General features: G+C 39.0%; 1 protein-coding gene across 4 annotated transcripts in view; it reads right to left on the bottom strand.

The window, feature by feature from the left end:
* The window catches only part of ZNF81 (zinc finger protein 81), a 73,679-nt gene that overhangs the window by 16,573 nt on the left and 40,529 nt on the right, over positions 1–16,577 (bottom strand). For all 4 annotated transcript variants that reach the window (XM_084790043.1, XM_084790046.1, XM_084790044.1 and 1 more), the window contains exon 5: positions 3,407–3,502. In XM_084790043.1, coding sequence (XP_084646169.1) covers positions 3,407–3,502 — 96 coding nt within the window. The remainder of the gene's footprint in view (positions 1–3,406; positions 3,503–16,577) is intronic.

Genomic DNA, 16,577 nt, shown 5'->3' with positions numbered 1-16,577 from the left:
TCTGATTTGACTTAAGGATCATACCATGGAAAGGAACACATACCCAACACTGCTTGGGTAGCAAATAGCCAGAGACTAGATAGCCCAGAGACCAAGGGTAAAAGCAAACATGACCATTTAAAAAAAAATCAATGAAATGATTTCTAATGATATTCTGCTAATACTCATAGATCAGTGCCTTAATCAGTCATCATCAGAGAGACTTGTTCTGGCACAAGATAAGAACAGATATGGAGACCCACAGCCAGACATTTTATAAAAAGAGTCTACATTGGAGGTCTCCATCAAGTCCCTCCCCTCAGTCCTCAGAGAATCCTGCAGAAGAGGAGGTGAGCCAGAAGACTGGAAGGGATGGAAGACACCAGGAGAAGGCAGCCCTCTGAATCAACTAAGCAAGGTGCATATGAGCTCACAGAAACTGAAGCAGCAAGCACAGGGTCTACACAAGTCTAAACTAGGTCCTCTGCATTAGGCACTGCCACATCACCTCCAGTAGAGTCTACGAGACAATGTCCTTCCTCGGATCTAAGGTGACGACCCCAAAAGGGAGAGCCTCCTAGAAGAGGCCATGGTGTTCTTTCCCTTGGAGTATTGATAGCAACCTCCTTCCTGGTATTCCTTCTTATTTTCTTTATTATTCTTCTCACTCATAATCAAAGCAACAACAAGGTGACCAGGGATATGGTGCCAGGAGGTCAACTGGACAAAGTGCGAGCCTAGAAACCACAGAATGAGACACCTCCTCCAAATGCGCCTAATTTATTAGTCATCCCAAAAGTTCTTAAGAATAATAAAACAATGGGGAATTATTTCAATGAATTATAGCAAAAAGAAAGCAGTTGGAAAATCCTCCCAATTAAATGGTCTATAACAAAGTCAGAGCCAATTCAAGGAAAAGGTAATTCGGACAAGAATGAAAGTAAAAGTGAAATTTTAATTCCCACAATACAAAACTCCATATGGCATGGCATATGTATTGAAGGGCAGTCTCTGGTGTCCTCCTAGATATAGAGGACCCTATAGATTGGCTACTACACCTCGTCCATCTCTCCCCTATACAGGAGTGTGTGAGAGAGGGAATGGATGGGTAGTCATCAATGGGAGAAAGGTGTCAGACATTGACTAACAGCAAAAAGTTAATTTTGCTAAGGACTGTCTCCAGCCCCTAGCTCAACCCGAGAATGTAATATCTGCCTGTGCCAAGTTAATGACTTAGAAACAATGATGTTATTACTATGGACTTTGTACTGTGTATTCTATCTGCCTGACTGCTTCACTGACCCCCTTGAATCTACTCCATGGAAAATGTAACCACAAAACACTCCATGTTCCAAAATAAGAGAGAGAGAGAGAGAGAGAGAGAGAGAGAGAGAGAGAGAGAGAGAGAGAGAGAGAGAGAGAGAGAATATATTTGCCATATAAGACTATCTCTTTTCCAATACACACCCTATACAGAAGACTTGGGCTGCAAACTATATTTTAACTGGGGTCATCTTTTTTAAATTTTTTTATTAATTTATTCTTGTTACATCTCAATGGTTATCCCATTCCTTGTATCCTCCCATTCCACCCTCCCTCCCATTTTCCCCTTACTCCCCTCCCCTATGACTGTGACTGAGGGGGACCTCCTCCCCCTGTATATGCACATAGGGTATCAAGTCTCTTCTTGGTAACCTGCTGTCCTTCCTCTGAGTGCCACCAGGTCTCCCCCTCCAGGGGACATGGTCAAATATGAGGCACCAGAGTTCATGTGAAAGTCATACCCCACTCTCCACTCTACTGTGGAGAATGTTCTGTCCATTGGCTAGATCTGGGTGGGGGTTTAAAGTTTACTGCCTGTATTGTCCTTGGCTGGTGCCTTAGTTTGAGCGAGATTGGGGTAATTTTATATGCCAGAAAATATGGTAATTCTAATGAATGGATGAAGCCAGATCCCAAAGAGTGCAAATGACAGGATTCCCTTTACATAAAACCCTAATGAAGACAAACCCAATTAATAGTGATGAAAAGTATAACAGTGATTGCCCAGGGCTAAAGGGGTGGTAGATAATGATTCTAAAAAGAAGATATTTGACCATCTCCCCTTGGTGGGGAGGCCTGGTGGCACTCAAAGAAAGAATAAGCAGGCTACCTAGATGAAACTTGATAGCCTGTGACCATAAAGTGGGGGAGGAGGTCCCCCTCGGTCTTAGACTTAGGGGAGGGGAACAGGGTGAAAGCGGGAGGGAGGGAGGAACAGGAGGATGCAAGTGATGGGAGAACAACTGAGTTGTAATCTGAATAAATTAATTAATAAAAACAAAAAAGAGAGAAGAATAAATAAAATTTAAAAGAAAAAAAAAGAACATGGAAATAATTTCTGAAATGGAGCATTATCTATGACTGGTGGTTCACAACTATTGCATAACTTTGTCTAAAAGCATCATACTGTATGCTTAAAATTGATATATTTTGATAAAATATAGTTTGATCAAATTAATTTTAGAAGAGAACAATGACCATTAAGTTAGAAGGTCAAACAGAGGGATATGTCTATGAGAAGAAGGATGAACAATCTGAAGGTGATACTTACAAACAGAATAGGGAGCAGGAAAAGCTGTAGATATAGCTTGTTTTGGTTTTTTTTTTTGTTTTTTTTGTTTTTTTGTTTTTTTTGGTTTGAGACAAGGTCTCTCTGTGTAGCCCTGGCTGTCCTGGACTCACTTTGTAGACCAGGCTGGCCTCGAACTCACAGAGATCGACCTGCCTCTGCCTCCCAAGTGCTGGGATTAAAGGCGTGCGCCACCATGCCCGCCTGCGCCCCCCCCCCCGCCCCCGGCTAGATAACAGCTTCTTAAAGTAAGAGGATAAAGAGATGAATGAAAGTAAACTGATGCTAAGAACAGGAAGAAACCTATCCTACTGATTTTCAAATAAAGCAATGCCCTTACAACCCAAATGTGTATAAGAATCTAAGACTCTGAGGTATGGTTTAAGCAATGAAGCATTAGAATGTGATGAAAGAAAATATTCAAAGAAGCAAGATTCATAGAGAGGAAGCCTGGCCTACAGTTTAGAGTATGGAAATGGGGCGGGGGTGTGTGTATGGCAGAAGGGCACTTTTCATAGAGGAAAGCCAAGCAAAGAAGACAGTTTATAACAGCATCTGAAATTAATGGGAGAAGAAATTTTGGTTACTAAGTCTCCAAATCAGCCTGAAACAATTTCTAAAGTTTAGAACCTTAAAGAAGTGAAAATATATTTTAAAAATAAATAAATAAATAAATAAATAAATAAATAAATAAATAAATAAGAAGTGTGATAACCCTAGCATTTTCAAGGCAGTAAACTCTCTTACGGAAAGAAAACAAAAACAAAAAAAACCCCAACACTTGCACAGTCCTCTGCCTGGGTCACACTCACTTACCTGAACAGCTTTCATGTGTGTCTTCCTCCTCCAATGTCCATGGTTCCTCTCCTTGCTCCAACTTGAAGATAACCTCTGGTTTGGGAACTTTAAGCCCTGTTCAGAGAACATGATAGAGAATTGGATCCAAATAATTGCTTTCTGTTTGTCCTTTGAGAGAGTAGTGCCTTTTACTGGGAATGGAGTGATAATCTCAAAAGTAAAAAGAGGACTGAGGCATCTCAGACACTCAGGGCCAATACCAATATACACTATCAGGTGTTCTTCATGTCCCTAAAGCTGATAATGCAAATCCTCTCACTCTGCATTAGTTTCCTAGAGCTGCCACATCAAAGGACTGTGTATTAAAAGCAACGGAAATTCATCTTTTCACATTTTAGAGAATAGAAATCTAAGAGAGATCCTTTCTTGAATCTTCCAGCTTCTAAGGTTTAACAGAAATATCTCCAATAACATGGATGCCTTCCTTTTGTGTCTCTTTATGGTCCTTCATTCCATTCCTACTTGTAAACTATCACCCTGATCCATGTCTTGACTGTCACAGGGCATTCTCCACGTAAGTCTGTGTCCAAATTTACTTTTCTGAGAAGGACACATGTTATAATACATCAAAGCCTACTGTAATGACCTCATTTTTATTTGATTACCCCCCTAAGACATTTGTAAATATGTTACTTCCACAAAGATCATGAGGAAAACACAATTTAACTGAAAAGAGTCTGCCCTATGCCTTTCTCAAATTCTTGTACGTTCATTTGCAAAATATTCACCTCTACGGGGGCATGGTGGCGCACACCTTCAATTCTAGAACTTGGGAGGCAGAGGCAGGTGACTATCTGTGAATTTGAAGCCAGTCTGGTCTACACAGTGAGTTCTAGGACAGTCAGAGCTGTTCAGTGAAAGAGCATCTAAAAAAAGATTATTTTCCTTTTCCCATCTTTCTCAAAGGATTTAGTCATTATAGCATCAACTCATAAGAAAAAAAAACTCATCTAAACCTCATCAACTTAAAGTCTCAACAACTATGATCAACACCATTCAGATAACTCAGAGTATGGCAACTTCTTTTCCATTTAACAACTTATAAAACCAGGCAATCTTTCTTTTTCCAAAACACAATGGTGAGACAGGAATTAGATATACACTCCATTTATAAAGCAGAAAATACGAGATAATTAAGAGTAATCCTCATGATATATCCTCAAGATCATTGTGATAGCAGTATTCTTCCTTAGTCAGGAGAGACAATCTCCATTCTTGTACCTCATAATCAATTATCAAAGTATTTGCTTTCTGTCCCTGTGGCCTTACAGTCTTTTCTAGAAGCCTAGTTCCAAAGGGTACTGCATTTCTATTGAAGTACAAGTTAGAATGCCTCCTGGCCACGTTGAGCTCCTTATGCCTCTTAAGAGATTAAAAAGTATCATGCTACATTGGCTGGATTGACAGCTCTTGTCTATAAAGGGACTTAGGACTGCTACTCCACAATGAAGGTGAGAAAGAGTAGTCTGGAATACAGGCAATTCCTTAAATTTACTTTAGTGCTACTCTTGACACAAAGACACAGCTCTCAAAGAGGATAAGAAAGAGTTTATTATGGAGCCAAATATGAGTGAGCATGGCCTAGGAACACAGATTCAAATGACAAATTCCATGTTCCAATATGGCAGCAATTTCATAAAGTCTTTATAGTAACAGAAGAAATAAAACTGCAAGTCATGATACTCTTCAAACACACTCAGATGTAGGCTATAACAAAGTGGAAAAACCTCTGCTAGAGGCCTCAGATGCTCTCTGACGACATAGTGTTTTGGTTGGTAGAAGCTAGCTGCCAGTTAAGTTAATAATTCTAAAAGTTTTCACCAATCACAACGATGCTAGTTCAGACATAGAGGTGGAAAATGAACAGCTATTAATGAGTTAAAGGTAGCTCAAGAAAACCCATGTTAGGCTCTGAACTAATAACATTCCAACCTCTTCACACTCAGTTAAGCTCTAATCAGCCTGGCAGGAGGTTTGGTGTCAGGTACATTTGTTCACATTCCTATGCTCAATGATTAAAAAAAGAAAATTATAACCACAAAATCCAAACAGGACCACTTAAGACCCTGACCCTTTAGAAGAAAGAGTATCCCTTTAATCAAATTTGAACCAGGAGCCTGTAATCCCAGCAGTTGAGGAGAAAGGGTCAGAAGGATCTCTGAGTTCAAGGCCAGCCTGGTATACAAAGCAAGTCCAGGACAGCCAAGGCTACACAGAGAAACCCTATCTCAGAAAACAAAAATTTTTTTGAATCAGGCTCCACTGAATTCACTCCCCAACGAGGCTTCAACTTCTGTACCTCTGCGTCCATCTTTACATCACCCAATTTTGGCAAGGATCCTATTGCATCAGTTTAGCTAGGACTCCCGCCCTCCATCCCTGATCACCCTCCATATCTGGTCAAACTCTTCACTGTCTATCAACTCAGAGGCTATCGTAGCAATACATGACCACACTGGCCTGGCTTCAGCAAGAATCCTGTTTAGCCAGAGTCCCGCTTCAAACTTAACTGTTTCCTGTTGGTAATTTTCTGTCTACTAGTTCCTCCTACGAGTCTCACTTGTTACAAAACCCCTCTTGTCTAAGCTTTACTTGGAAATATACAGTTATACACTGAAGTCTCTTTTCTTCCACTGTAACAGACCTGAATGAAATTTATGTTTATAGCTTTAACTACACTCTGGCTGTTTCTGTTTGTTTTTAAGTTCAGATCCAGCCCTGTTCCTCATCACAAATGCATGGTCTTTGGTCACCACACAAGATAAAGAATCATGACCCACTGAAAGACTTTGGAAGGCTAAAGGAATATGTTATTTACTAGGAGAAGAAGACATTTGTAACACAAAAACCTGCGTCAACTTCCATTCTGCCATATTGTGTGTAAGTTCTAGATTTATAACAGCAACAGCTCTTACCTGAAGTTCTAGACTACCCACCTATGTAGGACTTTAGATCTGCTAGCACTGTTTCCTCAGAGGTGTGACACACACACACATACACACATACACACACACACACACACACATACACACACACACACACATACACACACACACACACACACACACACACACACACACACACACACACACATTTCCTTATTTGTTACACTTGTCTGGAGAATGCTAAAATAGACATTGCTGCCAAAAGACATTCCAGAGGGAAAGAATCGTTACATCTTCAAAAAGGTTTTTTTTTTCCTAATCGTGGGGTTTCTAGAATTGATCCTTTAATTTGATCAAATTTAAAGGGAATGACTGGTAAGTATTTCCAGTAGCGAAGAGGACTCTGGTAGTTCATAGTATGAGATAGTGACAAAGATAAGCAAATATCAATATTGGATTCAAACCTTTAGAAAACTTTCTGGGTGACTATACACTTTCTATCATAGAAAGTTTTGCTTAATAAAATTGGTTGGTTACTTCAAATTACATTGGCTAAAGGAGGCAGGTGGGGTGAATTAGGATATCAAATTTCTAGGCTCATGTGTCCAAAAAATAACCAGAAAATGTTATTTTTGGGCCACATGTAGTGCACATACCTGTAATACCAGCACACAGGAAAAATATAGGCAAGAATATCATGAGTTTAAAGTTGGCCTGGACTACATACATGCCTCAAAAGTCAAACAAAAGATTTCTACACCTGCTTCTATAAACATAAAGCTAAGATTGATAAAAAATCAGACTCATTTTGAATAATGAACAAACTGCAAACCAAATTGAATCCACACACTTCCAGTCTGTTATTTTTTCTTTTCTTTTTTGTTTTGTTTTGTTTTGTTGTTGTTGTTGTTTTCGTTTTCTGGTTTGTTTTTGTTTGTTTGTTTGTTTTGAGACAGGATTTCTCTGTGTGTATCCCTATCTGTCCTGGACTCACTTTGTAGACCAGGCTAGCCTTGAACTTACAAGGATCCACCTGCCTCTGCCTCCCGAGTGCTGGGATTACAGGCATGTGCCACCAGGCCTGGCAATCTATCTGTTATTAATATTAAAACCATTTATTGGTAAAGGAATGGAAACTAGTTTCTAAATTCTTCTATGTCTTTCTGGCTAGACAGAAGTCCTTCTACCAAGGTGTTAGTCAATTTATTACTGATGTAACAGAATACCACAGGTTTGATAATTTATAAACAATAGGTTATTTAGCTAACAATTCTAGAGGCTGTTAAGTCTAAGATCGTGCCCCCAGCATCTGGTAAGAACCTTCATACTGTATCACAACAGGACAGAAGCAGAAGTAAGAATGCATGAAAGAAAAACTCAAGAGCGTAGGATAGGGGCTAAACTTACAACAAACCCATTCTTATGATAACAAAACCACTCTGTGAACAACAATAATGACCAAATCTGTATGGCAGAGCCCTGTGACTTTATTACAACTCAAAGGTCCATCCACTCAATATCACAATGGTAATTAAGTTTCAACAAGAGTTTTGATTGACTAACGCAGACCAATGCAACCCTATCTAAAAAGTATAGCCTCAGTAAATTAATGGCCAATTCTGCTGTTCAGAGTTCTAATGGCTCCTCTGACTATTCAACTAGGACTTCTAGCCTAAGGGAAGGTACCAACACTCACTCAAGGTGGGTATTCCTACCCTCTTTGGAAAGGGCCTCACAGGCATAGCCAGAGATAAGATGCACTTTAACACAAGAAAACACAGATTATAAATAACTTAACAACAACAAAACCAAAAGAAGACATACACACAAGCACACTATCACTACCAACATGATAATAAAAAGAACTAACAATCATTGGTCATTAATATTTATCAACATCAATGTACTCAATTCTCCAATAAAAAGACACAGACCAACAGAATGGATGCATAAACAGGACCCAACATTTGGCTGCATAAAAGAAACACACCATAGCAACAAAGATAAATATTGCCTCAGAGTAAAGGGCTGGCAAGAGGTTTTCTAAGCAAAGGGACTCAAGAAGCAAACTGGAGTAGCCATTCTAATATCTAATAAAATAGACTTTCAACCAAAATTAATCAAAAGAAATAGGGAAGAACACTTCTTTCTCATCAAAGGAAAAATCCACCAGGACATGTCAATCCTGAACACCCATGCCCCAAATACAAGGGCACCCACATTTGTAAAAGAAACATTTTTAAAGCTTAAATCACACATTGACTCCCCACACATTAATAGTGGGAAACTTCAGCACCACATTCTCACCAATGGACTGATCATGGAGACAGAAATTAAATAGAGAAATAATGAACTTAACAAAGGTTGGGAATCAAATCGACCTAATAGATGTCTATGAACTTTTCAACCAAACACACAAAAAAATATAGTTTATACCCAGCACCACACGGAACCTTCTCCAAAGCAAACAAACTTCAACTGATACAAGAAAATTGAATTAACCCATGTTCTTTATCAAATCAACATGGATTAAAGCAGAACTTCAACAACAAACAATAAAAAGCCTACACATTCATAGAAACTGAACAACTCCCTGCTTATCGACCACTAGGTCAGGGAAGAAATAAGAAAAAAAAAATTAAGCACTTCCTAAAAGTCAATGAAAATGAAGGCATAACATACACAAACCTTGAAAGCAGAGTTAAGAGGAAAGTTCATAGCATTAAATGACTTCAAAAAGAAATTGGAGAGATTTCTACTAACAACTTAACAGTTTACCTGAGAGCTTTAGGAGAAAAAAAGCAAACATACCCAAGAGAAGTAGATGGCATGAAATAATCAAACTAGGCACAGAAATCAATAAATTGGAAACAAAGAGAACACTACAAAGAATGAATGAAACCAAGAGCTGGTTCTTTGAGAAAATTAACAAGATAGGCAAACTCTTGGCCCAACTAAGGCAGAGGGAAAGTACCCAAATTAACAAAATCAGAAGTGAAAGGGGGAACATAACAATAGACACTGAGGAAATCCAAAGAATCACTAGGTCTTACTTCAAAAGCCTGTTGTATTCCATAAAATGAAAAATCTAAAGGAAATGGACAATTTCCTTGATAGATCTAACCTACCAAAATTAAATCAAGATCAGATGAACAGTTCAAACCTAAGAAAATTGAAGCAGTCATCAAAAGTCTCCCAACCAAAAAAAAAGCCCAGGGTCAGACAATTTTAGCACAGAATTGAACCAGACTTTCAAAGAAGAGCTAATACCAATACTCCTCAAACTACTTCACAAAATAGAAACAGAAAGAACTTTGTCAAACTCATTCTATGAAACCAAAGTCACCCTGATACCTAAACCACACAAAGACCCAACAAAGAAAGAGAATTTCCAGCCAATTTTACTCATGAACTTTGACCCAAAACATTCAATAAAATACTCATAAACTGAATCTAAGAACACAGCAAATACATCATCCACCATGATCAAGTAGGCTTCATCCAAAGGATGCAGAGCTGGTCCAACATATGAAAATCTATCAATGTAATCCACCATATAAACAAACTAAAAGAAAAAAAATCACATGATCACCTCATAAGATACAGAAAAACTCTTTGAAAAAATAATACACCCCTTCATGAAAAAATCTTTGCAGACATCAAAATACAAGACACATACCTAAACATAATAAAGGCAATAAACAGCAAGCCTATAACCAACATCAAACTAAACAGAGAGAAACTTAAATCAATTCCACTGAAATCAGGCACAAGAAAAGGCTGCCCACTCTTTCCATATCTCTTTAATATACTACTAGCTAGAGTAATAAGACAACTAAAGGAGATATAAACTGGAAAAGAAGTCAAAGTATTGCTATTCACAGATGACATGACAGTCTTGCTAAGCAACCCAAAAATTCCACCTGAGAACTCCTACAGCTGATAAACACCTTCAACAAAGTAGCTGGATGCAAGATTAATTTTAAAAAAAATCAATAGCACTCCTGTATACAAATGACAAATGGGCTGAGAATAAAATCAAGGAAATCACACCATTCACAATAGCCATGAATAATATAAAGTATCTTGGTGTAACTCTAGCCAAGGAAGTCAAAGGCCTATATGACAAGAACTTCAAGTCTCTGAAGAATAAATTCAAGAAGATACCAGAAGATGGAAAGATCTCCCATGTTCATGGATCAGTAAGATTAACATAGTAAAAATGGCTATCTTACCAAAAGCAATCTACAGATTCAATGCAATTCCCATCAAAATACCATCACAATTCTTCACAGACCTTGCGTGAACAATTCTCAACTTCATAAAGAAAAACAAAAAACTCAAAATACCTAAAACAATTCTATGCAACAATAGAACTCCTAGGGGTATTTCCATCTCTGACTTAAAGCAAATGGAAGGACCCAGAGGGTCCTAGAAACCTACAAGAAGAACATCATGATGGGTGGATCAGGGCCCAGGGGGTTCTGCTCAAACTATTACACTAACCAAGGACAAGACAAGTAGTAAACATTGAACCCCTACTCTGATCTAGCCAATGGATAGGACATTCTCCACAGTTATGTGGAGAGCAAGGATTGACTCTGACATGAACTCTGGTGCCCCATATTTGACCACCTCCCCTTGGTGGGAAGGCCTGGTGGCACTCAAAGAAAGAATAAGCCGGCTACCAAGATGAGACTTGATAGCCTATGACCATATAGTGAGGGAGGAGGTCCCCCTCGGTCATAGACCTAGAGGAAGGGAATAGGGTGAAAGAGGGAGGGAGGGAAAAATGGGAGGATACAAGTGATGGGATAAAAATTTAGTTGTAATTTGAATAAATTAATTAAATAAAAATAAAAATTAAAAAAATTAAAACTGCATGGTATTGCTGTAAAAATAGACTGATTGATCAATGGAATGAAACTGGAGACCCAGAAATAAACCCACACACCTACAGACACTTGATTTTTGACAAAGCAGCCAAAATCATACAATGGAAAATAAATAGCATCATCAACAAATGGTGCTGGTATAACTGGATGTGTACATGTAGAAAAATCCAAATAGATCTATCTTTATCATGCTGCACAAAACTCAAGACTAACTGGATCAAAGCCCTCAACATAACACCAGATACACTAAATTTATTAGAAGAGAAAATGGGGAACAGCTTTGAACTCATTGGCACAGGAGACAACTTCCTGAACAGAACATTAACAGCTCAGGCTCCAAGATCAACAATTAATAAATGGGACTTATTGAAATTGAAAAGCTTCTGTAAGGCCAAGAACACTGCCAATATAATGAAATGACAGCCTACAGACTGAGAAAAGATCTTCACCAAACCTAAATCTGACAAAGGCATAATATCCAAAATATATAAAGAAATCAAAAAATTCAACAGCAAGAAACAAAATAATTTTTAAAAATGGGGTATAGAGGTAAACAGAGAATTCTCAACAGAGGAATATCAAATGGCTGAGAAGCCATCAGAATAGCTAAGATCAAAAACTCAAGTGACAGCACATGCTGGTTAGGATGTGGAGAAAGGGGAGCACTCCTACATTGCTGGTGGAAGTGCAAACTTGTACAACCACTTTGCAAATCAATCTGTCACTTTCTCAGAAAATTGGTAATAGCTCTACCTCAAGACCCAGCTATACCACTCCTTGGTATATACCCAAAAGATGCTCCACCATACAACAAGGACACTTACTCAACTATATACATAGCATCTTTATTTGTTATAGCCAGAAACTGGAAACAACCTAGATGTTCCTCAAACGAAGAATGGATAAAGAAACACAATGAAATAAACACTGTCCAGCTATTAAATATGAAGAAATCATAAAACATGCAGGCAAATGGATGGAACTAGAAAAGATCATCCTGAGTGGGGTAACCCAGACCCATAAAGACACGCATGATATGTACTCACTTATAAGTGGATTTTAGCCATATCTTACATGGTTAGTATTCTACAATGCACAGACCCAAAGAAGATAAGTAACAAGGAGGATCCAAGGGAGGATGCTTAAACCTTACTCAGACAGAGGTAGTGGTTGAAGAGAGGGAACATAATAGGAGAGGAGATATGAGGGGGAGAGCAGACCTTATGAGAGCAGGGGTAGGAAAACAAAAGGCCTGTAAAGAAAAGAGTAACTGAGGGTAGGCACATCTCTGTGACAAGCTAGAGACCTAAGTCATGGTAGGCTCCCAGGGGATAAGGAAGAGACTCTAACAGAGACTCCTGGTAGCAGGGGCCATAATGACTGAAGAGGACAACCTCTAACTAGACAAGTCTCCTAGTAGAGGGAGGGGAACACCAACCCACCCACAAAAAACTTTGACTCAGAATTCACCCCACATTCAAGACGTGCAGGCATAAAGATAGAGTAGAGATTGAGGGAATGCCTAACCAATGCCTGGCCCAATCCCATGGAAAAACGCCAACCACTGACACTATTAATGATAATCTGCTATGATTGCAGACAGGAGCCTTGCAAAGTTGTCTTCTGAGAGGCTCCATCCAGCAGTGGTTAGAAACAGATGATGAAATTCACACCCAAGCATTGGGCAAAACAGAGAGAGTCTTATGGGAAAGTGAGGGGAAATATAAAATGACCTAGAGGTGACAGGAGCTCCAACAGAGGCAACTCACCAGGGCCCAGAGGGGCCTTTGGAGACTGAAGCATCAACCAAGGACCATGCATGTACTGGTCCTAGGCCCTGTGCACAGATGTAACCGATGGACATCTCAGGCTTCATGTGGGTCCTCTAGTAAGTGGAGCAAAGACTGTCTCTGACATGGACACTATTGCCTGGATTTTTAATATGTACCCCCTCAGGGGATAGCCTTGCCAGGACACAGGGTTAGAAGACAAGCTCAGTCCTTTTGTGACTTGATGAGCTGGGGTGAGTGGGTAAGGGGGGGCTCCCATTTTCTGAGGAATATGGGAGAGGGAATGAGGAAAGATGGATGGAGGATGGGACTGGGAGAAAAGGAGGGAAGGGGGTTACAATTGGGATGTAAAATGAATATATTAGTTAATTACTAATTAAAAATAGATGTATTTTACCACTATTCTGGGTGAGTCTAAATCTAGTCAAGTGGACAATGAATATCATGAATACGTATATTGAGAATGGAAAAGAAGCCATTTAGTAAGGATTTCCTCAACATGGCAAGTAAACATAGACTAGCCCAGTGCAGAATCCTTCCCTTTAGTGGGGTGCTGGAAATATGGAATACAAAAGAAATGCTTCTAGTGCTACTTGTAGGGCACTCAAGTCCGTTTGGTTCAGGCTTAGCCTATGGAAGATGTGAAGAACATAGCAACTCTGGAGTACTAAAGTTGAATCTCAGAGGAGTTGTGTTGCTTGAGAATATAGCCCAAAGCTAGTGGTAAACTTCATGTAAAGCTAAATACTACCACAAAACCGATATTCAAGTACCGTAAGGGGATGGTAAAGACAGAATTCAAGAGCATGCAAAACTGTTAAGAGAAATGACTTCAATTTAGATATGGCATTCTCACACATTTGACTCTCAATGGTAGCCCTAACCTCTTTGCCCTGGAAACAAAGAGTGGCCTTCCCTCTGAAACAGAGAAGGTTGTTTCCATTGTTTATGGCATCAGGGTTTAAGGTAGCAGCTGTACTCCTGCTGACTTCTGACCCATTCATAATGCCATTTTTCTGTTTTCTTTAAGGATAACACATACTCACATCCAAACAGCATCACATTCAATTTCCTGCCCAAGGAACCCTAAAAGATCTTCATTTACTTCCATCTCTCTTCTTCAGCCCAAGTTGGCATGTTTCTACTGAAATAGTGAGTAGATACAAAGTCAAACACCAAAGCTCTTGAGCAATGTGTTCAGACACACCTTTGATCTTCTTGGAGTGTATTTTCTCATTTTTACAGTATGAATGGGTTGCATCTGGTGGTTCAAATAAGAATGGTCTCTAGAGGCTGATATGTTTGAATACTTGGTCCCTAGTTGGTGGAACTGTTTGGGAAAGACTAGAAGGTGTGTCCATGTTAGAGGTGTTATCACTGGGAGTGGGCTTTGAGGTTTCAAAATACTTGCTCTTTTCCACATATTTTTCTCTACCTTCTGGTTTTTGCTTCGAGATGTGAGCTCTCTCAGCTTTGGCATCAGGCCATGCCTGCCTGCCCATTCCTCCCCACACTATAATGGCCATGGACTCACCTTCTGAAATTGTAACCTACCAATAAACTCTTCTTCTATAAGTTGCATTGTTCTTATCACAGTGATAGGAAAGCAAGACAGTGAGCATCTTTAAAATCATCAAATTATAATTTTTTCCTCTAAGAATTTCTGTTAGGATTTATCTCTTTCCTTTCACATTATATGATAAGTAGCAAGGATAAATCATGCTGTGCTTTCCACAATGTTTAGGAACTCTCAGACAAATATTAAAGTTCACTACTTATAAGTGCTACTTTTGAGCTGAGAGGATACATTCTCACAGTGATCCTTGTGCCTTTAAAAGAAGGACTGGTTTTCCTTCTACTTGTATTAATATACTTCATAGTCTGACACTTCATCTTTAACATATTCCTATCAATAGGTTTTTCAAATAAAGCTATGCTTCTTTTTGAGATAGTGTCTTACTATCCCTGGCTGTCCTGGAATGTTCCACATGGACCAGGCCTGCCACAGACTCACAGAGATCCACCTGCCTCTGCCTCCCAAGTGCTGGGATTAAAGGTGTGTGCTACCACACCCACTAAATCAATGCTTTTTATGTCAAGTATCTCACCTTCAACTCATTATAGCTATTGAAAACCTCTTTTGTGTTTTAATTTTTTTAATATTACTTTAGTGTGTGTGTGTGTTTGTGTGTGTGTGTGTGTGTGTGTGTGTGTGTGCATGTTGTGTACGTAACCTTATGTATGCCACAACATATGTAAGAGGCCAGAGAACAACATCCAGAAATCACTCCTCTCCTTCATCCATGGGGTCTAGAGATTAAGCTCAGTTTATCAGACTTGCATGGGAAGCACAAATACCCTCTGCACCATCACTCCAGGCCCCAACATGTTAGAGATGCTTAAAAGCTGTACTCCGCTTTCAAATATGAAAAATAGTATTAATTTCCTAGGCTTTTTGTAACAAAGTATCACAAACTAGAAGGTTCGGAATACTTATTATCTTGCACTTTCAAAGATTAGAAATCCAAAATTAAGGTATAATATTCAGGCCCATTTTCATTGAAGGGGCTTGGAGAAAGCAAGGGAGAAAGTTTCTTCCTTGGCTTGTGATGGCCTCAGAGGTTTCTTGGTTTTAAAATGTATTCTTCCAATCCCAAACCATCTTCTCATGTCTTCTTCACATTCTCCTCCCTTTATGTACATAGGTATCTGTGTGTCCAGATTTCCATTTTTTCATAGAGAAAATAGTGTCTACAAGATGCATTAGCTGTTAAAGATACTTGCCTCCTAAGTCTGGTGACCTGAGTTCAATTCCAAGAACCCACATAAAGATGGAAAGAATGAATCAGTCCAATAAAGTTTTCATGTGACCTCTACAAAGATGTTGCTGCATGTATGTCCCATGATGATCTCATACACAAACACACACACATACATACACACACACACACACACACACACACAGTAATAACAAATAAATCAAAGACAAGTTATGTGATATTTAAAAACTCACCTTAATTACCCTATTCTAGCTTAATTACTTCCATACAGAATTTCTTTGCAAATATGGTTGAATTCTGAGGTACTGAGGGTTAGCACTTTATTATATATTCTCTTTTTCACTTTATTATATATTCTCTTTTTCATTACTTTTAAATCTTTCTTTTCTTTTTAAAAATTAATTCTTTGAGCATTTAGCAAAATACATTTTAATTATATTTAATCCTTTCCCCCAGTGTACCCCAGATTCCTCTGCTTGCCTTCTCTATACCCCCAACTTTGTGTTCTCTTCTTAAAGAAACTATCACATCCAATTTGGGCTGCCCATATACTCTAAGATCTATAGCTTTCCACTAGAACTTGGTCTACCTGCCAGAGACCACACCCTTAAAGAAAACTGACTCCCCTTCTCCCAGCAGCTATCAATTATCAATAGAGTCTCAGCTAAGGGTAAGACCTCATAACCAATTTCCCTTCTCCATACTGAGACTTTGCTGACTTGAGCTTTCAAAGGTCTTATGCATGCTGTCACAATCACCATGAGTTCATAGGTGCAATT

This window comes from Acomys minous (assembly GCF_964271855.1).
Source record: "Acomys minous genome assembly, chromosome: 7".
Classification (NCBI taxonomy): Eukaryota; Metazoa; Chordata; class Mammalia; order Rodentia; family Muridae; genus Acomys; species Acomys minous.
This window is presented reverse-complemented; position numbering and strand designations above follow the sequence as displayed.